Source organism: Hypanus sabinus, chromosome 9 (assembly GCF_030144855.1).
Source record: "Hypanus sabinus isolate sHypSab1 chromosome 9, sHypSab1.hap1, whole genome shotgun sequence".
In the NCBI taxonomy this organism is placed as follows: domain Eukaryota; kingdom Metazoa; phylum Chordata; class Chondrichthyes; order Myliobatiformes; family Dasyatidae; genus Hypanus; species Hypanus sabinus.
Window position 1 is genome coordinate 13,945,287 of NC_082714.1, and position 26,342 is coordinate 13,971,628.

At 41.0% G+C, this 26,342-nt stretch overlaps 1 protein-coding gene across 1 annotated transcript in view; it reads right to left on the reverse strand.

Annotated features, from left to right (window-relative positions):
- Positions 1-26,342, reverse strand: part of cacna1ha (calcium channel, voltage-dependent, T type, alpha 1H subunit a) — a 348,995-nt gene that overhangs the window by 43,411 nt on the left and 279,242 nt on the right. Inside the window, exons 24-26 of the mRNA XM_059979077.1 lie at positions 24,698-24,849; positions 21,225-21,334; positions 2,757-2,890 (exon numbers count right to left, since the gene is read on the reverse strand). Of these exons, the coding sequence (XP_059835060.1) occupies positions 2,757-2,890; positions 21,225-21,334; positions 24,698-24,849 (396 nt within the window). The remainder of the gene's footprint in view (positions 1-2,756; positions 2,891-21,224; positions 21,335-24,697; positions 24,850-26,342) is intronic.

Below are 26,342 nucleotides of genomic sequence, written 5' to 3' on the forward strand. Positions count from 1 at the left end.
CTCTCAGTCCACAACAGAGACCCATATCAGAATCAGGTTTATCATCACTCACATATGCCATGGAATTTGTTTTTTTTTTGCAGCAGCAATACAGTACAATACATAAAATTACTACAGTACTGTGCAAGTGTCTTAGGCACCCTGGCTATATCTTTGTGCCTAGCACTTTTGCACAGCACTGTATTTTATTTCATTTATTCTGTATACAGAAAGCCATTCAATTCCCAGATATAGAGAGATATTAGATGTTTCTCAACATGAGAAATAGAATGGGATGTATTTTCTTTTAAGACTGCTGTAACTTAGAACAGTGAACAAGTTTAAATGTAGTTCCTGCTGAATGTTATGGATATTTCTGTGAAGCTGGTCATTGCAAACGTGTTCTTACATCGTTCTCCTTTATTCCTGCTGTTTCTACCTACTGCTCAGTGCTTCCTTGGTTCAATATTTTTTCCATACTGACATGCAATTTTCTTTTTCTTTTGCAAGACTGCACTGTAAAGTGGGAAATTTTATTCGGAGCAACCTCTGCAGATTTTAATCAAGGATATAACTCAGTAATTGACCTTTCCGATCCAACGAGCCAGTGCGGCTCAGTTACACCCATGTGATCTACTAACCCGTACGTCTTTAGAATATGGGAGGAAATCAGAGGAAGTGTACGCGGTCACAGGGAGAAGGTACAAACTCCTTACAAACCGTGGCTGAATTCAACCTGGCATTGTAATAGCATTATGCTGACTGATATTATTACATACAGTATGATATTATTATAGCTGTTGTGTAATGTAATTTTTATTTGGTAGTTAGGATATATTATAGAAATTGTATAATGTAATTTTTATCTGGTAGTTAGAATATATACTGTATATAATCAATATTAAATCATATTTAAGTTATCCAACAGTGTTCAGAAAGATCAGAAGGCCAAGTGGTGGTGTCCATAGACAACCCTTACTACATATCCATTCTCTTGTTCTCTCCCTCCTGATTTTGTTCTTTCCCTGTGATGTTTCAGTCCTGTCAAAATCTTTCTCTGCCCTCTACTGAGCACATTTATGAGGAGCGCTGCCACATGAAAGGAACCTGCATCATCAAGGACCTCCACCATCCAGACTATGCTCTCCTCTCGCTGCTGTCATTGGGGAGGAGGTACATGTCCCACACTACCAGGTTTAGGAACAATTATTTCCCTTCAACCATCAGGCTCCTGAGCCAGCATGGATAACTTCAATCACCTCAACAGTGAACTGATTCCACAACCTACAGGCACACTTTCAATGACTGGTTACTCAATGGATTCAGTCACTGCACAATTTGTCTTATTTTGCATATTGGTTGTTCGTCAGTCTTTGTTTATGTATAGAATTCATAAATCTTATTGTATTTCTTTATTCTCCTGTAAATTGCTGCAAGAAAATGAATTTCAAGATAGCATATAACATATACGTATGTACATTGATAATAAATCTACTTTGACTTTGACTTCAGTTCTTCTTTTGAACTAATTGCTCAGAGCTTCTTCTTGTGTTACTCACTTCCTGCTGTGATCAGTTATCGTGCACTAAAGTAACACACAGAGTTCTAGAGAAACTCATCAGGTCAGGTAGCAACTATGGAAAAGAGTAAAAAATGGACATTTCAGGCCAAGACCATTCTTCAGTCTTCAAGGGGTGTTCCCTCTGATCTTAGACTTTCCCACCATAGGAAACATCCTCTCCACATCCACTCTGTTGAGGCTTTTCATTATTCAATAGGTTTCAATTAGGTCACCCCTCATTCTTCCGAATTCTACTGAGTACAGGTGCAAAGCCATCAAACATTCTTCATATGATAAGCCTTTCAATCCAAGAATCATTTTTGTGAACTTCCTTTGAATCCGCTCCAATGTCAACACATCTTTTCTTAGATAAGTGGCCCAAAACTGCTTTTAATACTGCAAGTGAAGCCTCATCAGTGGTTTATAAAGCTGCAATATCCTTGCCTTTATATTCTAGTCCTCTTGAAATGAATGAAAAACATCACGTTTGCTTTCCTCAGCACAGACACAACCTGCAAATTAACCTTCAGGGGATTCTGCACAAGGACTCCCAAGTCTCTTTGCATCTCAGCTTTGTGAATTTTCTCTCCAGTTAGATAGAAAATAGTCTACCCTTTGATTCCTTCTACCAAAGTGTATGATCATACATTTCCCAACACTGTATTACATCTGCCACTTCTTTGCCCATTCTCCTAATCTTGTCCAAGTCTCTCTACTTCCTCAAAACTGCCTGCCCCTCACCTATCTTTGTATCGTACTCAAACTTTGCAACAAAGCTATCAATTCTGTTATCCAAACCATTGATGTATAACGTAAAAAGAAGCAGTCCCAACACAGATCCCTGTGAACACCACAAGTCAGCCGACCAGAAAAGTCTTCCTTTATAGTAAATTAGGCTAAAGGCTTGAGTTGTCATCTGCCAGTGTCGTTGGCATAGTTCAAATCTTGAGTGAAACTCTATAAATGAACCATACCAATGGCAGTCAATTATGGTAGCAGGCATCGCCTGATTCCCATCCACAGATAGCACAGAAAATGTCACAGGCTTTTTCTTTTCCCTACTTATTACCCTTTATAACATGCACAATTGCTCGGAATAATGGGTAATGTGGAACGTGCAGACTGCAAGGAGATAATTACCAAAATGCTTCAACCATTAAAAAGAAAGTTCCAGTACAAACAGGAAGCCTTTAAAAGACATAAGAGATAATGGTACCTCTTGCAATCCGTAGTACTCTCATAATGCGAATGATCGTGGGGTTTATCGGGAGGGAGGCATTAATTTCTATTTCTTCCAGGGTTATTCCCATTATAGAGAGAAGCACAATAGCCAAATCCAGTTGATTCCACCTGAAAAAAATATATAAAGATCATAGATAATATACTGAATGCCAGAAATAATTAACAGGTCAGGCAGTATCTCCAGAGAAAAAAATCAGGGCTGACTTTTCAAGTCAGTGTCCTGTCTTCGGAATGTAAGCAAATTACAATAAGAACAAAGTGGGAATGAACAAATAAAACAGAGAAATGTGTGACGTACACTCACTGGTCACCTATACACCAGGTCGTTAATGCAAATTACTAATCGGCCAATCATGTGGCAGCAACACAATGCAAAGGAGCAGACATGGTCAAGAGGTTCGGTTGTTCAGACCAAACATCAGAATGGGAAGAAATGTGATCGAAATGACTTTGACCATGGAATGATTGTTGGTGCAGGTGGGGTGGCTTAACTATCTCAAAAACTGCTGATCTGGAGTTTCACGCACAACAGTATCTCAAGCTCACAGAAACTTGTGTGAGAAACAAAATACTGCCAGTGAGCAGTTGTTCTGTGGGCAAAAATGCTTTGTTAATGAGAGAGGACAGAGGAGAATGGCCAGACTGGTTCAAGCTGGCTAGAAGGCAACGGTAACTCAACTAACCACACATTACAACAGTGGTGTGCAGAAGAGCAGCTCTGAACTCACAACACATCAAATCTTGAAGTGGATGGGCTACAGCAGCAGAAAGCCACACACACGCACAGAGTGACCACTTTATTAGGTACAGGAGGTATCTAATAAAGTAAGCAACAAATGTATATTGAAGCGTAATTAATGCTAATCTCATACAGCAGTATGTCACGGTAGTGTAATGGTTTGTCAGTGCCAGCAATCCCTGTTCAATTCCACCACTGTCTGTAAAGGGTTTGTACGTTCTCCCCATGGCTTCATTGGGGTCCTCTGGTTCTCTGGTTTCCACATTCCAAAAAACGTACAGGTTAGTGGGTTAATTGCTCACATGGGTGTAATTGGGCAACACGGGTTTGTGGGGTGTATTCTCGTGCTGTATCATAATTGCATCAATGTGTTGGGCCCAGGATAGGTCCTCCAGATGCTGACACCCAGGAACTGGAAGCTCTTCACCCTTTCCACTGCTGATCCCTCAATGGGGACAAGTGTGTGTACTCTTGACCTGATTAATAGGAATTGGTTTATTGTTACTACATGTAATAAGATACAGTGAAAAGACTTGGCTTTCCATTCAGACAGATCATTTATGTACATCACGATAGTAAACATGAAAAAACAGAATGAAGATAGAGTGTTCAGAAAGAATGAAGTGCAAGAAGGCAAGTAATATGCAAAGGTCATGGTGAAGTAGACTGGGAGATCAAGTTAATCTTTTGATGTACAAGAGGTCCATTTAAGAGTTGGTGAAGAGTTGGACAAAAACCACCCTTAAGCGTGGTTGTACCTCTTGCACCTTCTGCCTGATGTGAGAAAAGAGAAAGTGACCATGGTTGGAGGGATCCTACTTTCCTGAGAAAGCCGGAAGTGTAGACACATACAATGGAGGGGAAGCAAATTTGCATGATGAACAGGGCTGTGTTCTCAGCTTTCTGCAATTTCTTGTGACCTTGGGTAGAGCATTTGCCAATACAGGCAGTGATGCAAGTAGAATGCTTTCTATTAGTCAATCTGTAACAATTGGTAAGAGTCATTGGGACATGCTGAATTTCCTTACTCAGTGGCCACTTTATTAGGTATCTCCCATACTTAATAAAATGTCCTGTGAGTGTATGTTTGTGGCCTTCTGTTGCTGTAACCCATCCACTTTAAGGTTTGACGTGTTGTGCATTAAAAAATACTCCTCTGCACACCACTTTTGCAACCTATGGTTATGTGAGATACTATTGCCTTCTTGCCAGCTTGAACCAATCTGGCCATTCTCCTTTGACCTCTCCAAGGTGTCCTCCCCCTCCCCTTAGAACTGCCGCTCACTTTTCTTTTTGCGCCATTCACTGTAAACTCTAGAGACTATTATGTGTGAAAAATCCCATATCAACAGTTCCTGAGATACTCAAACCACCCCATCTGGCACCAACATTCCACAGTCAGGGTCACTTTGATCACATTTCTTCCCCATTTTAATGCTTGGTCTGAACAACAACTGAACCTCTTGACCATGTCTGCATAATCTTTTGCATTGAGTTGCTACCCCATGATTGGCTGATTAGATATTTGCAATAATGAGTAGGCATACAGATGGACCTAATAAAGTGGCCAATGAGTGTTTATTGATGAAAGGTTTAATGCCCCTGCCAGAGGTCATTTACATGTCCAGTGAGGTTGGGAAACCTGCTGCCCATTAGAACAGGAGCATAGTGTTGAGCTTGAGGTCCTGGTCTTCAAATACTCTTTGAACGTGTAAGTGTCTGTGAATTTCATCATTGATGTCTGCCTTTGCTGAGCTGGGCTGGCAATATATTCACATTTTCCAGAGTCTTCAAATTTCACAGTTCAAAGTTCAAAGTAAATTTATTATCAAAGTACAATAATGTCACCTCTATGTAACAGGAGAACACACTTCATAGTACAATAGTCTTTGTTTTATTATTTTGTACATTATTGTTAATTATATCTGTACACCACTAAGTGTTTTTAAACATTGTTGCTGTAACAAAAGAGTTTCCCACTCGGGATTAATAGAATACTTATTATTATTATATACAACCCTGAGATTCATTTTCTTGTAGGCATACTCAGTATATCCAAGAAACACAATAGAATCAATGCACCCAACATGATGGACAAAGACCATGATGTAAAAGACAACGAATTGTGTAACTATGAAGAAAAAAAATCAATAAATATTGAGAACATGAGATGAGGAGCTCTTCAAAGTGAGTCCATAGGTTGTGGGAACAGTTCAGTGATGGGGCAAGTGACGTTGAGTGAAGTTATCCCCTCTGGTTCAGAAGCCTGATGGTTAAAGGGTAATAACTGGTGGAGTGGGCCCTGAGGCTCCCATACCTTCTCTCCAATGGCAGCATTGAGAAGAGAGCATGGCCTGGGCCATGTAGAAACTTGATGATAAATGCTACTTTCCTACGACAGCACTCCATGTGTCTGTGCTCAGTGGGAGATGTTTGTCACAGGGATAAATAGATGGAGGACCTTTATTCTATAGATGCAAAGTTTAACCACTGGTTTCTTGTATAGTAAACAAGTCAATGAAGATCTGCAGCTTGGCTTGCAAAGGTGCACAGACATAAATATTGTCTCCTGGCTGAATTCCCATAGCTGAGGTTGGAATGTCCTTAATTCCTGAATGGAAGTAACAAAGTGAATGGTTCTTCGTCCATCTAGTACATTAGCTTCAAACCAGTGGGAAGCTTGTTGAAGGAGGAGTCCAATATGTTCATGAGGAAAATTTAGAAATGGTTTGGAGCAATGAGGCATGTCTAATTAACTAGAGCCTGAACTGGGATTGGATCTCTAGTGCACCCACTGACATGTTAATGACTGGTGATTGATCTTCCAGTGACTAAGCTGAATTTGTCGATATTGATCAGCAAGAGATACTCCAATATACAGCAAGCTGTCCTCCCTCAGAGAACATGGCTGGGTAATGACATGGTGCATCTGCATAGCTGCTTCCCCTACCAATTTTTATCAGAGGGGGTCCATTGTAAGGCTAACACAGTCTTGGATGGCATTAACTATCAGCATTAGATGAGGGCAACTGTGGGATGTGAAGAGAGAGGGAAAGACCATAAGACAATAAGAACATAAGATGTAGGGCAGAATTAGGCCATTTGGCCTAACAAGTCTGTTCTGCCATTCCATCATGGCAGATCCATTTCCCTCTCACTCCCAGTCTCCTCCCTTCACCCATAACCCTACATGCCCTTACCAATCAAGAATATATCAACCTCTGCCTTAAATATACCCAAAAACCTGACCTCCACAGCTGCCTGTGGCAATGAATTCCACAGACTCACCATTCCTCGGCTAAAGAAATTCCTCCTCATCTCCATTCTACAAATGTTTGTAAATGGATGCCCCTCTTTTCTGAGGCTGTGTCCTTTGGTCCTAGAAAGAGAGCAGGTGCAGGAAGGAGGATAGCTGGAGAGAGTAAGAAGTGTGGACGAAGGTGTCTCAGGATGAATCTACCATCGCGGCCATGCCCTCTTCATTGTGATGCCAGGACTTAGAGAGCCTGAAGACCCACACCTCAACAACAACTTCTTCCCCACTGGTTATTGAAATAAACCGAAAGAAAAGAACACTGGCCCAGACTTCATTTTCCTCAGCTTGCACTAATGTTATTATGTAACACACAACATGCCAGATGAACTCAGCAGGTGAAGAAACATCCCACTGTGTTCTTCCAGCAGACTGTGCATATAGCTCCACATTCCAGCATCTGCAGGCTCTTGTGCTTTCCTTAATGTCATTATGTTTATTTATGTGCTGTCATACAAGTTATGCATAATTTATGTTAATTTACATTGATATAATTTATGCTTGTCACGTTATAATGTACTATGCTGCTGCTGCAAAAGGCTAATTTTCATGGCATGTATACGATTGTCGTATGCTCTTACATGAACTTTAACTTGAGAGACTGAACAAGGCAAGGAAAAAAGATCAGAACTTAAAATGCAATGGATTGCAACCTATCCTTCGTGCTCCTGTCTACATAAATGGTGTTGTGTGTTAAAGTATTGAATGATTCATGTTCCTAGGAGTGAACATCACTGATAGCCTGTCCTGATCCAACCATGTAGAAGCCACAGTCAAGAAAGTTCACCATCAACTATACTTTCTCAGAAAGTTAAAGAAAGTTGGCCTAGCCCAAGGGTCGGCAACCCGCGGCTCCGGAGCTGCATGCGACTCTTTGATCTCTGTGCTGCGGCTTCCTGTAGTTTGTTAGTTTTTGAAATGTAATTCGAAATTTGAAGATTATGGTGATCCTGTACAATCTAAAAACGTTGTGGAGACCCCATTTCCTGGCATATCCGAACCGGCTCACAATTAGCCACCGTTCCGGCTAAGGGAGATAGCCTACGGGGGTTTGTGAGTACGTGTCTTTTGGAGCATCCACGCCCACGGGGACGGGTTGAGGGAGGCTTTAAATCAAGGCTGTTTAGTTCGAATAAAGTTACCTTTGACTGCAGTGTCTTTATTTTAGCGCTGTGTGTAGCGCTACACCGCTACAACGTGTTTTTTATCGCTATTAATATACATCACCACTGCCAATGCCTGACACCTGCCAGTGCGTGCTTTCTTTTAATTCTTCGATCCAGGTAGGCTACCTATGGAGTAACCTTCAACTCAACGTCTTTTTTTCAGAGTTCAAAATGTTTTTGTTGCATGCAGAAATGTAATTTCGTTTTCTCTGCAGGAGTTCATCAATTTCATAAATGCAACACATTATAGTTTGTTTATACATAGCATAAAGGCAAAAAAAACCATTGTATGCAGTGTTATTTCATTTTAAATGTCAAACGGGTTTTGTGGCTCCCAGTGTTTTCTTTTCTGTGGGAAATGGGTCCATATGGCTCTTTCAGTGGTAAACGTTGCCGACTCCTGGCCTAGCCCTATCACCGTGGCCCAATTGTTAATGATACTCCATAGAACAATCAGATCTGAATGCATCGTGGCTTGTTTTGGCAATTGCTCTGCCCGACCGCAAAAAAATGCAAAGAGATATGGATGCTGCTTAGCACATCACAGAAACCAGCTTACTATCTATATCTGATCTATACTGCTCGCTTCCTCAGGCAGGAGGTACAAAAGTTTGAAAGCATGTGCACCAACCAGCTAAAAGACAGATTCTACCCTGCTGTTTGAAGACCACTAAATTGCTCCCTGGTATGATAAGATGTACACTTGACCTCACAATCTCCCTTGATATGATCTTGCACCTTATTGTTTCCCTGCACTTCACTTCCTCTGTAGCTGTTACACTTTATTCTGCATTCTTATTGCTTTACATAGCTCTACCTTAATACACTGTGTAATGATTTGATATGCAGGCAGGACAAGCTTTTCACTGTAAATGGTACCTGTGGCAATAATAATAAAATTAATGTGCTTCTATAACACACTGAGTGTAGAATAACTCAGTGCATTAAGCATAGAACTTAGCAAGAGCACCCAAGAAATACTCTATGTTGAAATACTGTAAATATCCTAAAATTCCCAGTCAACTTTTCTGTAACTTCAAATGGGAGAAACATAAGCCCTGGGTCTTGACAGAAACAATATTGTACCATTTTGAGAGAGTTTTGAATTAACTAAGCAGTTGTTATTGAGAGTGTGTATAATTATAATGGGCTTATAATTACATTGGGCAGTGAAACTGTGGAATTCATTGCCACAGACGTCTGTGGAGGCCAAATCATTGGGTATATTTAAAACAGAGGTTCATAGGTTTTTGATTAGTAAGAGCATTAAAGGTTATGGGGAGAAGGCAGGAGAATGGAGTTAAAAGGCATAATATATCAGCTATGATAGCAGGGCAGAACAGACTCGATGGGCCAAATAACCAAATTCTGCTCCTGGGTCTTATGTTCTTCAGTTATTCATTCATTATGTGCTGTCTCATATGACTTGGGTGAGCGTAGTCTTCCATCTGTCTTTCATCTGACAAGTTCTACAATGCTCTTCAAAACTTTTACCTGTCCATCTCTTGATTAATTCATGAATATGCGATGTCAACAGCAACTTTTTCTTCCATCAATTTTTCCCATCACTGCAAGATGTCTTATGGTCTTAATTATCCAGGGAATATTTGAAAGAATGAGCCTCTTAGTCACAGAATAATAACTTCTGATTATCTGATATATTTTCTTTGGGTATACCCTTTCTATTAAACAGTTCCATCATTGCAATTCAAAGCATTAAATCTAATTTAATTCTAATTTTAAAATATCCCACAGTCTCGCTCTTAAACATTAAATAGCACAGATATACTGCTCATTGATATAGAATATATGGAAACAAAACCAAATGTGAAAATAGCTTTTAGAAAATGGATATTATACTCAAGTTATTATATACGAGATTTATTGTCACTATTAACAATGAATAATGTTATTCTAAGCTGCTATACGATGTTGCAAAGAAGCTAGTGCCATACAATGCTGACTGAAAGTGGAAAGTAAAAATGCTCAGAGTTGGTTTCTAAAAGTATTCATCTTTGCACAGTTAATGTGTATGCATTTCTAGGCACATTTTTAATTAATCCTGTCACTACTGAGTTGACTCCTCCAATAGGACCACAACCTTGTTGTGGTTTAGAGGCCTGCGTGCCTCATTGACCTGGAGAGCTATGTTAGCTGGAGTTAGGGACTTATGTTTTGGCTCTTGGTGGGATCACCCATGCAAAATAGGTCAAAGAATAGAGGCCAGGGCTAAGAGTGGTTAACCAGTCCTCCAATTTCAGGGGTTCAGCTCAAGGCTGGCAATCCTGACTGGTAAAAACAAAATTAGTACAGAAACAGCAATGAAGAATCTTTCTACTGAGTGCAATGGTATTCCTGAGTCTCTACCCAGGACTTGCATGACTGACAGAAGTGGAAACTGAGAAGAAGCTACTGGTACGATGAAGGAAGCCCTGAACACACCCAGAGATGAAGGACCTTCATTGCTACCTTGAATGCTAGTGGCGTAACAGGCAGCAAATAAGGTTTGAGTTGAGTAGAAAATCATTAGAAGAACTAGGGAGTCCAAGTGTAGGATTCCTTAAAGATTAACTTGCAGGTTGAATTGATAGTGAGGAAGGCAAATGCAATGTTAGCCACCCGCGATTTAATCCTAGCCTACTCACAGGACAATTTACAATGACCTATTAACCTACAAACTGGTCTGTCCTTGCACCGTAGGAGGAAACCAGAGCACCCGGAGGAAACCCATGAGGTCACAGGGTGAATGTACAAACTCCTTACAGACAGTGGCAGAATTGAACCTGGGTCAGTGTAAAGCATTGTGCTAACGTTGGGACCATCATTCTGCTCCAGATTGAGATATTATATGTCGATACTGATTACGGCACCTTTAAGTTCCCTTACATTGATTATTGCATCCAATGACTAAGCAATAGAGTGGCAATGTTTCTGGAGAGTATTTGAATTCTCTGTATGTTGATATTCAAAACCACTTATTAACTCATGGGAAGCAGTTAAGAATTAATTGCAGTGGTGTATCTAGAGACAAGTATTGGCCAGATGGGATAATGGGATGGATTTCATTGCTGCAGGGGTTCCTAACACTTTTTACGCCATGGACCAATACTATTAAGCAAGGGACTGACAAAAAAAAACCTACAGATGCTGGAAATCCAATCAACACACACAAAATGCTGGAAGAACTCAGCAGGCAAGGCAGCATCAATAGAGAAAAGTACAGTCGACATTTTGAGCCAAAACCCTTTGCAAGCAAGGGGTTCCTGGATCTCGGGTTGGAAACACCTGCATGCATATTAGTAAACCACCCAGGTTTCTGCAGCTGTATCTAGTAGCTGTGATTAGCATTACAGAGACTGATTTTAATTTAGATTGGTTTCATAAATTCCACAGTTACATTTGGGCCAAATCTTACTGTGGAAGGGCATTTAAGGGATATTGATATTAGAAAAGCAATTTTATGTATCTGTCATTTCAAACAACTTTTTGCAGATTGGGGGATCGTGTTGAGGGCAATGTCACGCCTGGAGAGGGTAATGCTGACAATGTATTACCTTAGCCAATCAGATTTAGAGAGCTTTACAGCCACTCATTTCATAAATCAAATTATTCAGTCCAGGAGTTGGAATGCTATGCTGAAGAAAAAAGAATTTCAGGATGTATATTGTGTACATTTCTCTGACATTAAATGTACACCTGTTGAAATTGTATAAGATGTTGCTGAGGACTAATTGAGAGTATTGTGTGCGTTCTGGTCCCCTACCTGCAGGAAAGGTGGTATCAATAAGATTGAAAAAGTGCACAGAAAAGTCACAAGATGTTGCCAGGTCTTGAGGACCTGAGTTATAAGAAAAGGTTGAGTACATTTGGACATTATGCCCCAGAGTGCAGCAGAATAAGGGGAGAATTGATAGGTTTATACAAAATTAGGAGGGGTAGAGGTAGGATAAATTCCACATACAAGAGAAAATCTACAGATGCTGGAAATCAAAGCAACACACACAAAATGCTAGAAGAACTCAGCAGGCCAGGCAGCATCTATGGAAAAGAGTAAACTGTCGATGTTTCAGGCTGAGACCCTTCATCAGGACTGGACAGAAGAGATGAGAAGTCAGCGTAAGAAGGTGGGGGGGGAGGGGAGGAAGTATATGATAGTAGCTGAAGGTGAAGTTGGGAGGGGGGAAAGATGAAGTAAAGAGCCGGGAAGTCGATTGGTGAAAGAGATAAAGGGATGGAGAAGAGGGGAGGGCAGAAGACTATGGACGAAAGGGAAGGGGGAGGAGCAGCAGAGGGAGGTGACGGGCAGGTAAGGAGATAAGATGAGAGAGGGAAATGGGAATGGAGAATGGTGAAGGAGATGGGGGGCAGGGCAATTACCAGAAGTTCAAGAAATCAATGTTCACTCAGGTTTGAGGCTACCCAGACAGAATATAAGGTGTTGCTCCTCCAACCTGAGTGTGGCCTCATCACAGCAGTAGATAACTGATATGCTGGAATGGGAATGGGAATGGGTGGCCACTAGGAGATCCAGCACTTTCTGGCGGGTGGAGTGTAGGTGCTTGGCAAAGCATTTTCCCAATCTACGTCAGGTCTCATCGATATAGAGGAGGCCATACCGGGAGCACCAGATACAGTAGCTGACCCCAACAGCTCACAGGTGAAGTGTTACCTCGCCTAGAAGGGCTGTTACTAGATAGCCATGTTCCACTGAGGTTGGCTGAGTCTACAGCTAGAGGCTGTAGATTAATGGTGAAAGATGGAATATTAAAGCGGATCCTGAGGGGGAAGGTTTTCACTCGGAGGGTGGTGCAACTGTGGAACAAGCTGCCGATAGAAGTAGTGGACATGTGTTCAATTTCAACATTTAAGAGATTTTTGGATAAATACATTGACGGGTGGGTAAGGTCCAGGTGCTGGTCAAAATGGGAGAGGGTAGAATAACAGTCTGGCACAGACTAGATGGGCTGAAGGGCCTGTTTGTGTGTTGTAGTGCTCTATGACCATGGCAATGGCACAAATAGAAAAGATCAAAGGTTGATGAGGCTGAATAAAAAGACATGAAATAGAGTCAGATCAGACTAAAGAAAATGGGAGAAGAATAAAATAGATGAAGTCAGCAAAAAAGAGGTGCAAAAAAACTGTAGCATTTACAATTGTATATATCTTTTCAGTACCTCTCACTGCCCAAAGGAATGAGACGAGTTAACATTGTTCCTTTTCTTTGTCAGAGGATTTAATTGGCGATCCATTAATGATAATTAAATGATTAATAAAGGTACATATGCTCTGAATTACCAGCTGCCTGCAGCAAGCTTAATAGAAAATTAACATGCAATTCCCACAAATTCTTAAAAATAATGAAGGATAAGAGCAAAGAATTAAGTGCCCCTCCTCCTTCCCTTTCTTCCATTATTCATTGTCCTCCCTTATCAGATTCCTTCTTCTTTAGCCCCTTTCATCTTCCACCTATCCCCTCCCAGCTTCTTACTTTATGCCCCCGTTCCCCCAAACACCCCACAGACCCCCTCACCTGGTTTCACCCATCACCTGCCAGCTTGTACACTTTGCCCTTCCCCCCCACCCTTCCTTTCCTGCCCTGACGAAGGGTCTCAGCCCGAAACGTAGACCGCTCATTTCCTTTCAAAGATTCTCCCTGACCTGCTGAGGTCCTCCAGAACTTTGTGTATGCTGCTCTAGATGTCCAGCGTCTGCAGAACCTCCTGTGGCTAAGAACTGAAGAGGTTTGGAACAAAGAATTTGCAAGAGGCATACAGTGATCAGTAAGTGCTGCAAGTTCGTAATTTCCCCTAGCAGAGAGAATTTGATGAAAATTTTACAAATAATAACAGTGTTCAATGTTAAATAATTATAATCTGAAGAAGAGTTGGTCAAGCAATTTTGTTTCTTTTATGCTATAAAGGCCCTTTAAATTATTATGGAATCACCACCACATTTTGATATTAGCACAAACTGCCATTTCAATACTCTTTCCTCTCTTGAGAAAAGAAATGTCTCTTTATTAAATTGAACATTTGATTTAGATTTTGACAGCTCACAGAAGTACTTGCAATCTTCACCCTTCTGTGTGCATGGGCAATGCTTTATCTAAGTTACTAGAAAAGACAGCTTGTGTGTCACATAAGCACTTAACCATTGAATACACGTACAACACACTGGAGGAACTCAGCAGAAAACGAAGAGTCTCGGCCCAAAACGTCGACTGTTCATTTCCACGGATGCTGCCCGACCTGCTGAGTTCCTCCAGCGTGATGTACGTGTTGCTTTGACCCCAGCATCTGCAGTGCACTTTGTGTTAACCATTGAACATCTCTTCGCTGTACTTCTGGTGGAAATCTGGTGCACGCCTGGAGGAGATCTGTTCAAGAGGGAGCTGTGTTACGTGAGAGTGACATCCGCTGTACCCCAGAGAACAAATGGCAGCTGTGAGAGACTGAAAAACCAAAAGACCCGACCACTAACCACAATCCCCACTTACTCTTGCCCAATCTGGCCCTGAATATGTGTGCCCCACATTGGCACCCAAACCAACTGAGGACCCACTGACAGATGACTCCTTAGGAAAACATCATACTCGACTCAAGTGACTGCACTACTATGACTTCTGCTGAGAGTGTCAGCCTGACTTTTTCATCCTCTTGCAAGGGCTCTGACTTCAGACAGAATTGGCGCAAATTTCAAGGCAGTAGGGTCCTATTACTTGACTACATGTAAGATGCAAACAAGGTTGAAAGAGCACAGAGAAAATTTACAAGGATGCTGCTGGGTCTGGAGGATCTTAATTATAAGGAAATATTGAATAGCTTAGACTTTATTGTTTTGAATGTAGAAGGTTGAGAGGAGATTTTATAGGGGTATACAATATTATGAGGGGTATAAATAGGGTAAATGCAAGCAGAGTTTTCTCCACTGAGGTTCGATGGGACTACAACTAAAAGTCATAGATTAAAAGGTGAAAAGTTCAAGGGGAACACATGGGGAAAACTTCTTCACTCAGAGAGTTTCGGGAGTGTGGGGTGAGCTGTCAGCACAAGTGGTGCACGCAAGCTCAATTTCAATGCTTAAGAGAGGTTTGGATTGGTACATGGGTGGGAGGGGTATGGAGGGTTATGGCCCTACTGCAGGTCAACGGGAGTTTAAATGGATTGGCACAGACTAGATGGCCCCAATGTACTTTTCTATGACTCTAAGACTCTATGTCTAATTGAGTAACACTCACAGGTTATTCATGTTCGGTTTGTGCTCTATGCGACAATGGCATTATGTAAGCCATGAAATGACTGTAAAAATGTTTATTAAAGTACATAAACCTGCACCTCACAGTTTATGTCAACCTGTCAATCTTCAGGCCATGCCACTCAGGAACTTGTGCTCATAGTATTTTTGACTGTATGTGCTGGATCGTAACTATATAAGATCATAAGATATAGGAGAAGTAGGCCATTTGGCCCATCGAGTTTGTTCCATCATTCAATCATGGCTGATCCAATTCTTCCAGTCATCTCCACTCCCATACCTTCTCCCGATACCCTTTGATGCCCCAGCTAATCGAGAACCTATCTATCCCTGCCTTAAATGCACCCAATGACTTGGCCTCCACAGCCGCTCGTGACCCTCTGACTAATTTCTCCACATGTCTGTTCTAAATGGACATCCTTCAATCCTGAAGTTGTGCCCTCTTGTCCTAGAATCCCCTACCATGGAAGTAACTTTTCTATATCTAATCTGTTCAGGCCTTTTAACATTTGGAATGTTTCTATGAGATACCCCCTCATTCTCCTGAACTCCAGGGAATACAGCCCAAGAGCTACCAGATGTTCTTAATACGATAACCCTTTCAATCATGGAATCATTCTTGTGAAACTTCTCTGAACCCTCTCCAATGTCACTATATCCTTTCTAAAATAAGGAGCCCAAAATTGCACACAATGCTCCAAGTGTGGTCTCACAAGTACCTTATAGAGCCTCAACATCACATCCCTGCTCTTATATTCTATACCTCTAGAAATGACTGCCAACATTGCATTTGCCTTCTTCACAACCGACTCAACCTGTAGGTTAACCTTTAGGGTGTCCTGCACAAGGACTCCCAAGTCTATTTGCATCTCTGAATTTTGAATTCTCTCTCCAACTGAAAAATAGTCTACCCGTTTATTTCATCCATCAAAGTGCATGACCATACACTTTCCCACATTTTATTTCCTTTGCCACTTCTTTGCCCATTCTCCTAAACTATTTAAGTCTCTCTTTAGGCTCTGTTTCCTCAACACTATCCACTCCTCCACCTATCTTTGTATCATTAGAAAATTTGGCCACAAATCCATTAATCCCATAGTCCAAATCATTGACATACATCGTAAAAAGCAGCAGTCCCAACACCGACCCCTGTGGAACTCCACTGGTAACCGGCAGCCAGCCAGAAAAGGATCCCTTTATTCTCACTCTCTGCCAGTCAACCAATGCTCCACTCATGCTAGTAACTCCCCTGTAATTCTATGGGCTCTTATCTTGCTAAGCAGCCTCCTGTGTGGCACCTTGTCAAAGGCCTTCTGAAAATCCAAGTACACCATATCTACTGCATCTCCTTTGTTTACCCTGCTTGTAATTTCCTCAAAAAATTGCAGTAGGTTAGTCAGGCAGATTTTCCTTTCAGGAAACGATGCTGGCTTTGGCCTATCTTGTCATATGCCTCCAGGTATTCTGTAAACTCATCCCTAAATATCGATTCCAACAATTTCCCAACTACTGATGTCAGGCTAACAGGTCTATAGTTTCCTTTCTGCTGCCTCCCACCTTTCTTAAATAGTGGAGTAACATTTGCAATTTTCCAGTCATATGGTACAATGCCAGAACCTATCAATTCTTGAAAGATCATTGTTAATGCCTCCACAATCTCTCCAGCTACTTCCTTGAGTACCCGAGGATGCATTCCATCAGGTCCAGGAGATTTATCCATCTTTAAAACATTAAGCTTCCCGAGCACCTTCTCAGCTGTAATTTTCACTGCATATACTTCACTTCCTTGACACTCTTGAATATCTGGTATACTACAGATTTCTTCCACTGTGAAGACTGATGCAAAATATGCATTCAATACCTCTGCCACCTCTGCATCTCTCATTACAATATCTCCAGCGGCATTTTCTAGTGGTCCTATATCTCCCCTCAACTCTCTTTTACCCTTTATATACTTAAAAAAGCGATGTGTGTGTATGAATTCCGGTCAAGATGGCTCCGGCGTACAATGCTCCCTTGATTGACATCTTCCAAACAGCTCATGAAAATGTCTTTTTTCTTCTTTTAAATCTGATTTTCACCTTAAATCTGTTTCTGGGTCTGTTAGAGCCCATGATTTAATGTTTGAAGATCATTTGAGTGATCCAGTGCTTGGATGTCTCTGAGAAGATTCCAGGAATCAAGCGCGTACTCGATTGGCTTTGATGTGAACAAGCCAATATTCGACTCTATTTCACTGGTTAAAGCATCTATTAATTAAAGTGTCAAGGAAGATTGAGACATCAAGGCAAAGGTTGAAGGTGAGTGGGATTTAGCGCTGAATGCCTTCTTTTTGATCGCTGCCAGAGGAGTCTGTGTGCGGCCTATCACTGTGTGGCTCGCTGTGGCAGGCACGTACTCTTCTTTGCCCTCTCTTTCAATGAATGTCAGTGATATCGTATGGTTCTGCGTTTATGGACTGGACGATTGCGTTTATGGACTGTGGCATTTTTCAAGCATGCTTTTTATATTCTGTGTTTCTATCACTCCCATTCCTTGTCAGTTTTGTTATTTGAGAGGAGGGTACTTGGGGGTTTGTGTTCTGTTAGATTTTCGTGTGGGGAAGGGGTTGTTTTTTGGGGGTCGATGTTCCCGTTTCATTCTGCGCTGGGAATTTTGGGGTTGATAATTGGAATGCCGTGCTTTCCTGTGCGCCAGGGGCGGGGGGGGGGGGGGTTGTGTTTGATGTTTTTCTCTGAATGGCTTTTGTGATCTTTCTTTGTTTCATGGCTATCTGGAGAAGACAAATTTCAGAGTTGTATATGGATATTTGTTTTCTTAATAAATAAACCTTTAAACCATTGAATATACTGTATGTTTTGAAACTTGTCCCCAGAGGAAAGATGTTTTGTTTAGCTGTATAAATATCTATGGTTGAATGACAATAATCTTCAAATTGAATTTGATATATAAATATCAATATCCTTTCAAAGAAGCATCAATTAGACTGTAAAGTTAACTCTTAAGTTCCATGCTCCTGTCCCCTTTTCCAAACTATTCTTTGATTCATGTCACATTTCCTTTTACTCTACATCTCCTGCCTCTAATGCAGGGTTCCCCACCTGGGCTCATGGACCCCCAAGGCACCATGGCATAAAAAAGGTTTGGCAACTCCTGCTCTTATGTAATTAAGCCTAAGTCCATTTATACAAGATCCATTGCAAATAATTTCCATTGTTATGCACATTTCCTCTGCAAGGAAATTGCCAAGACCCATCAAGCTCAGTCATGCTTCCTGCTACCAAATAATATTCTTCCATTAGCATTATATTTAATTAAAATATTTATCTTCTATTATCATTGCCATTAATTAAGTAGCCTCTAATAGTTCTGCTAGTAGAATCTAATATTTCTAATAGTTTTATATACTCCATTATATAACAGCTAAACTTACCACAAATATACTGAACCTCTAACTTATTTTAAAATTATATATAGTTTTTCATTCTTTGTAGTTGTTGAATGTTGTTGTTTTTGTTGCATGTCACGCCAACACACCACAGCAAATTCCTAATACATGTAAATGTGTATGGCAAATTAAGGTAATTCTTAACCTTCAGATTCAAGAGATAGTATTTTGAGAGTTCCCACTATTTCTTCCTCAGGGACACATTTTGTAAAAAAGTGTTTTCCTTTAGTATATTGACGCTTGTTTGTTTTTTTATTTCCTTTAGCCAAGTGACATGTACATAAAATTCTATTGTTAATCATAATGTCATTTAGTCAACCATTTTAGGATTCATCTCCCCTTTCATATTATTTGCTTGAGCAACCACCTGTGCAAAAGGTTTTCAGCACTTCTTTCCTTCAAATTGACAATTTTCTTTTCATTTCTAACTCTCTGCTCCCTTTTTGTTGTCACTCTTGTTAAATTACTTACTTTCAATATATTTTGGAAGTCTTTCTTTCCACTTATCTCTCCTTATCTGTTCAATTCCTTCTCAATTGTATAGTGTTTAGATGTTTCCGTTTCCAGTTTTTGTTCATCTTGCAGCCAGATTCATATTAATCCACGTAAAACGTAGTGGAACAGGAGTTCAAGATAAAATGACAGAATTCCAGAAAAGTGTGAAGTGATTCATTATGAAAGGACAAACTTGAAGGTTGAATATGGAGTTATCAACAGGAATCTTAACATTAATGAGGAGCAAAGGGTTCTTGGAGTCCACATCATCAGACAGATCACTAAATTGAACTGAACTAAACTGAATACTCCTAGACTGTTCCTGTGTCTTTCGCTTATTTTTGCTATTTGTGCGATTTGTCCTTTTTTTTTGTACATTGGGTGCTTGATTTTTTTTTTGGAATCGGTTCTATGGTCTTTCTTTGTTTTGCGGGAAGATGAATCTCAGGATTGTACATTGCACACACACTTTGATAATAAATGTATTTTGATCCCTCAAAGCTGCAGCACAATTTGATAGGGTGGTTAAGAAGGCATATGGTGCATTGGTCTTCATTAGTCATGGGGCTGAGATCAAAAGCCACAAGGTAATATTGCAGCTCTGTAGAATTTTAACTGGAGCAATATGTTCAGTTCTGGTCGCCTCATTAAAGGAAAGGTGAGGAAGCTTTGGGGAGATTTACCAGGATACTGTTTGGATTAGAGAGCATAGCGTAGGAGGCTAGGTTGAGCGAGTTAAGGATTTTGTCTTTGGAGCGAAGAGGTGACTTGAAGTGTTGTAAAAGAGACTGAGAGGCATAATTAGAGTGGACAGACAGAAACGTTTTTCCGAAGGCGGACATAGTAAATCCAAAGAGGAATAACTTTACGTTGTTTTGAGGAATGTATGAAGGGGATGTTAGAAGTAAGATTTTTACATAGAGCAGTGGTTGCATGCAATGCACCGCCAAAGGTGTTGGTAGAGACAGATACACAAGGGACTTTTAATAGACACTTACACGGGTAAATGGATGAAAGGAAAATGGTTGGTTACGTGGGAATAAATTTGGAGCAGGTTAAGGGTTGGCCCAAGGGCCCTGTACTATGCTACAGTTCTACATTCTTTGTTCGATTGGTTCTGAAGAGTAAGCACCTCATGAGCCAGGATACACAGGCACAAAATAAGGAGCCTACCATTCAAACAGAGGCACACAGAAATTTCTTCTCTCAGAAGTGATGTAGTATATCTTGGAGTTCTCTGCAGATGTGGAGGCCACATATATATACTCAGATGGCCATTTTATTAGGTACACTTGTACACCTGCTTGTTAATGCAAATATCTAATCAGCCAATCATATGGCAGCAACTCAACATATAAAAACATGCCGACATGGTCAAGAGGTTCAGTTTTGTTCAGATTAAATATCAGAATGGAGAAGAAGTGTGATCTAAGTGACTTGAGCCATAGAATGAATGTTGGTGCCAGTATCTCAGAAACTGCTGATCTCCTGGGATTTTCACATACAGCAGTCTCTAACGTTTGCAGAGAATAGTGCGGAAAACAAAAAACATCCAATGAGCAGCAGCTCTGTGGCCAAAAGAACCTTGTTAATGAGAGACGTCAGAAGAGAATGGTCAGAAAGGTTCAAGCTGACAGGAAAGTGACAGTAACTCAAATAACCACGTGTTATAACACTGGTGTGCAGAAGAGCATCTCTAAACACATCAAAACTTGAAGTTGATGAGCTACAGCAGCAGAAAACCATGAATGGACACCCAGTGGACATTTTATTAGGTATAACAGGTACCCAGTGAAGTGGTCACTGAGAGCATTTAAGATGGAGATAGATAAATATATAATAGATCAAAGAATGGGGAACTGATACAAAAGAGGAGTGGAAGTCCGTACAGATCAGGACTGATCATATTGAACTTGAGAGGCCTGGTTGCTAATTACTGCTCCTATTTTCATCTTTTTATGATACTCCATCTTTATGATCTTTATAATATAGCAACATTGAGAAGAGGACCAATAAGTGTGACATACCTGTCTTTAAAGAATCTCCTGAAGCCAAAGGCAATGAGCTTAAGGACAGATTCGAAGACAAAGACTATGGTGAAAACGTAGTTACAATACTTCAGAGCCTCTTCCAGGGACTGGGGAGAACAAGAGAAGGAAGATTATTAGTTCATGAACAGCAAATTAGGGTGACCAGTGGGAGATAATGTACTGGTTATTAACCATTTATTAGACAGACAGAAGCATAATGTTTAACCATGATTGTTTTCTGTATTTGTACAGTTTGTCATCTTTTGCACTTTGGTTGTCTCTGTTTATTTCTGTGTAGTTTTTCATTGATCCCATTGTATTTCTTTGTTCTACTGTGAATGCCTGCATGAAAATGAACCTCAAGGTAGTATATACAACATATACTGCATGTAATTTGATCATAAATTTACTTTGAGCTTTGATCTATTGATCGTCTCTCCTGATAAAGTGTACATGTATTTACGTGCTCTTGCCATAAGCAGAAGAAAGTGTTTTGGAAGAAGAAATGAAAATATTATTTATAACTCTCAAAGATCTTTTCATAATGTCTATTGGTTATATAAAAGCAGCTGGCCTTTCACCTTGGCAAAATAAGTTCAAACTAGCTGAAGATATTAAGAAGACGGATGGTGTGTTAGCCTTCATTGGTAGGGGGCAATTGAATTCAAGAGCCAAGAGGTAATGTTGTAGCTCTATAAAACTCTGGTTGGACCACATGGAGTACTGTATTCTGTATTACTTATTTATTTAAAGAACTGTAACCGCACCTCAGAGGATCCATGGGAAAGACTACATCTCATTAGCCACGTGGAACTTGCCCAAGTGGGGCAAGTGCAGGAGCTCGCATCTGAGCCAGAGAGATCAGCCTGACATATCATGGGGCTTTGTGAAGTCAGGTGAAAAAACCTCAGTGAACATCTTACAGAGGAAGGCCATGTACTACACTACTGTGGAGAATTTGACAAACATGCCAATGGCATAGGATTTCTTCTCAACAGGAGCATCAAGAACTCAGTATACGGGTGCCACTCAGTATCCAGCAGGCTTATTTCCATCCACTTTAGAGCAGAAGCTTTCAACGTCACAGAAATACAGGCCTACACACCAACAACTGACTATGAAGGTGAGGAAGTGGAGGAATTCTACACTCAACTCCAGGGCATTATTGAAAAGGTGGGCAAAAAAGGACATTGTAATCATTCAGGGGGACTGGAAGGCCAAGATTGATGCAGATGCACTTAAAGACTGGAAGGAATTCTGCTGTCCCTCCTGTAATGCTGTAACCAATGAGCGAGGATTATGTCTACTTGAGTTTGCCAGCTACAACAACATGGTACTTGTGAATGCTCTTGGAGAGCACAAGGCAACATAACGCTGGACCTAGCATGCACTCAGTGGTATACATCACAGCCAAACTGATTACATACTGGTGCAGAACCAGTTTCAGTCCGTGCTGATATTGGAAGTGATCACAACCTGGTGGTAATGAATTTTAGAATCAGGCTGAAGAAATCAGGCTTCCATCTTTGGAAACAGCTCTATTTCCATCTTTGATATCTTTATTTTTCCCTTGCAGGGTTCTTTTTGAAGACCCTGACCTGGAGTTACACACTGACTTCAGTTCTTTGCGGGAATGGGACCCGTTCTCGGGGTTTCAGGATCAGCCATTGTTCAGTACGCCAAGGGGTCGGCCTGAGAGGCAGCCTAGTATTTGGAAGCCTAATATCCCGTGGCTCTGGAGACGGGTTGATCGAGGGTCAGTGTCACAGCAGGAGACTTGTGTATCGTTGGAGAGGCCAGGAAATCTTTCACTGTGGGCCCGAAGACCCGAGATGTTTGCACTCTTTGGGCACAGAGCTTGTAAAAAGCAAAGAAATGGACTCTTTAACATTGCAAACCAACGGATTGTTGTTATGTCTCCTGCTCACTGTGAAAATGGGGGACACCTCCCTCGCGCTAACCACTATGCTGTTTTCATTGCCTCATTATAGGAAGGACGTAGAAGCTTTAGAGAGGGAATGGAGAGGAGATTTGCCAGGATGCTGCCTGGTTAGAGAGCATGGCTTGTAAGCATAGGCTGAGTGATTCAGGGCTTTTCTCTTATAGATTGAGTGGATAACTAAAGATTTGTTTCCCAGTGCAGAAATGACTAATATGAGGGATCATAATGTTAAGGTGATTGGAGCAAAGCTTGGGGGGGGGGGGGGGGTGGTGCTATCAGAAGTAAGTTTTTTTACACAAAGATGGTGAGTGCCTGAAATGCATGGCCAGGGGTGGTGATAGAGGCAGATTGATAAGGACATTTAACCAACTCTTAGATCAGCAAATAGTTGATAGAAAAACAGAAGCCTATGGGGGTGGGAAGGGTTAGATTGTTCTTAGAGTGGGTTATAAGGTTGACAAATGTCATTGCCAAAGAGTTTGTATTGTGCTCTAATGTTTGGTGTTCCATATTCTTGTCTACTCTGCTGGGCTGGAAGGCTATCACTAACTCAAAGTAGATCTTATTTTACCAATAGCAGACCATCATACTCAAAGACACTACAGCGGGATTGGAAAAACAAGTTGGAAATGTCCGCTAATACCATCTGAAGTTTCCAAACTATACTGTATCTGCCCCAGCACCATCACACAAACTGGGAATACATCATTATATGACCAGTTGCATGACACAGGTGATCATGGTCTCATGAGCATGATTGCTGTCGGCAAACTTTTCAACAGAAATGGTGTGTCCCTTCTTCTGGGCAGTGTCTTTACAGGACGGGTGACCCCACCCATTATCAATACTCTTCAGAGATTGTCTGCCTGGCATAACCAAGACTTGTGATCTGCATCAGATGCTCATACGACCATGGCTTCACATGACCCTGATCGGGGAGGGGCTAAGCAAGTGCTACACCTTGCCCGGTGGTGACCTGCAGGCTAGTGGCGGGGAAAGAAAACCTTACGCTTCCTTTGGTAAACATGTATCTCCACCCTGCCACCCAAGATAAATAACAGCAGCACTAAGATGTATGTACTTAACACCATGGTGGTAACACTTCTCCAGATGCTGACTAGGGTTCCTCTCGTGCTGAAATCTAGAACCAGGAGATATAATTAAGATGCAGATGATGAGGAATTTCATCCCTTGAGGGATGAGGTGGAATTGGGATTCCTGGATCTTTAAAATTTTCCCACTAGAGAACTATGGAGTCCCAAGGGTGTCCTGTAGGCTACTGGAGGGAAGGAGTGCCTTTCATCTCCTTTGGTACATATGCATCTCCACCCCACCACCAAATACATTAAGATAACATAAATACTTTTAAAACATTCATTTGTTGAAAGCCTGAAGCTGAATCATTACTTGCTAATTTAGATCCATTTCATAACTTTATGAATGAAATTTGAATTACAAATTGATTCATGGACATTTAAAGCATGGTTAAGCATGGCTGTGGATCCACCTATCAGCTGTACACACTTACAATTGGCTGGTGATAGTGTTCCATAGACATGGTGACGACATTTATCCCAATAATGAATGTAATGAACAGATCCAGGTAGTGGTTGGTACATAATTTATGGATGTAAAGTCGCGCTGGGGAATAGTCAGCATAATATGGTCTACGTTGAGCTTCTGGAGAGACAAAAGCAAAGAACAGAAGCTTCATAACATTACAGAGGTTAATAGCAAACAGTAATATTCACATAGTGTCCTGACCAAAAGTCTTAGTACATATACTTTGTATATAGCCAGGGTGTCTAGGAAATTTGTGATCTACTAAATGTTTACCAATCTTAACAAAAACTGAAGACTCACAGATACTGCTGATTCAAGGGCAAATAAAGAGAAGGTGGAAATGGGTATATATAGAAACACAGAAAACCTACAGCTCAATATAGGCTCTTCAGCCCACAATACCATGCCAAACTTGTACTTATTTTAGAAATTACCTGGGGTTACCCATAGTTCTCTATTTTTCTAAGCTCCATGTACTTATCCAGGAGTCTCTTAAAAGACCCTATTGTATCTACCTCCACCAGCGCCGCTGACAGCCCATTCCACACAATCACCACCCTCTGTGTAAAATACTTGCCCCTGACATCTCCTCTGAACCTGCTTCCAAGTACTGTACCTTAAAACTGTGCTCTCTCATGTTAGACATTTCAGCCCCGGAAAAAAGCTTCTGACTATTTACACGATCAATGCCATCATCTTATCCACCTCTATCAGGTCACCTCTCATCCTCTGTCACTCCAAGAAGGAAAAAGCCAAGTTCACCCAACCTATTCTCATGGGGCAATCTCCCCAATCCAGGCAACATCCTTGTAAATCTCCTCTGCATCCTTACTATAGTTTCCACTTCCTTCCTGTAGTGAGATGACCAGAATTGAGCACAATACTCTAAGTGGGGTCTGACCAGGGTCCTATAAAGCTGTAACATTACCTCTCAGCTCCTAAGCTCAATCCCATGGTTGATGAAGGCCAGTGCACCATAAGCTTTCTTAAATACACAGACAACCTGTGCAGCAGCTTTGAGCGTCCTATGGACCCCAAGAACTCTCTGATCCTCCAGAATGCCAACAGTCTTACCATTAAAACTATATTCTGCACTGTATGTTTCAAATCAAATCAAAATTACCCCTGCAATAAAAAAAACACCTTGCAGTACTGTGCAAAATTATTAGGCACTCTTGCTATATTTATGTGCCTAAGACTTTTGCACAGTACTGTATTTGCATGTTATGTTGATTATATTAAATTGATTACATAGAATTATGATGTCTTGGCTAATTCTCAACTGATTTGGCACAAAATAACAATACAGTTTCTCATTGGGTTGACTGGGATTGTAATATAGGAAATGCTGTTGACATGTATGGTATTTCTCACTAGAAAGCTCAGAGTTAAATTCTAACTTCCATTGATAAGCACAGATGTCCAAAGTATGATCTCCTCCAAGTCCTCTCATGAATCTCTGAGGAGAGACAGGCCAGAGGGTATGCGAAGAAAGATGAGGGGCATTCAGCCAAGGTCACATCATGTCGATGCACCTAATCCACCAGACGTTCCGCTCACAATGGATGGTCAGTCAGTTCAGCACATCTTACAGTCATACAGGAGTATCA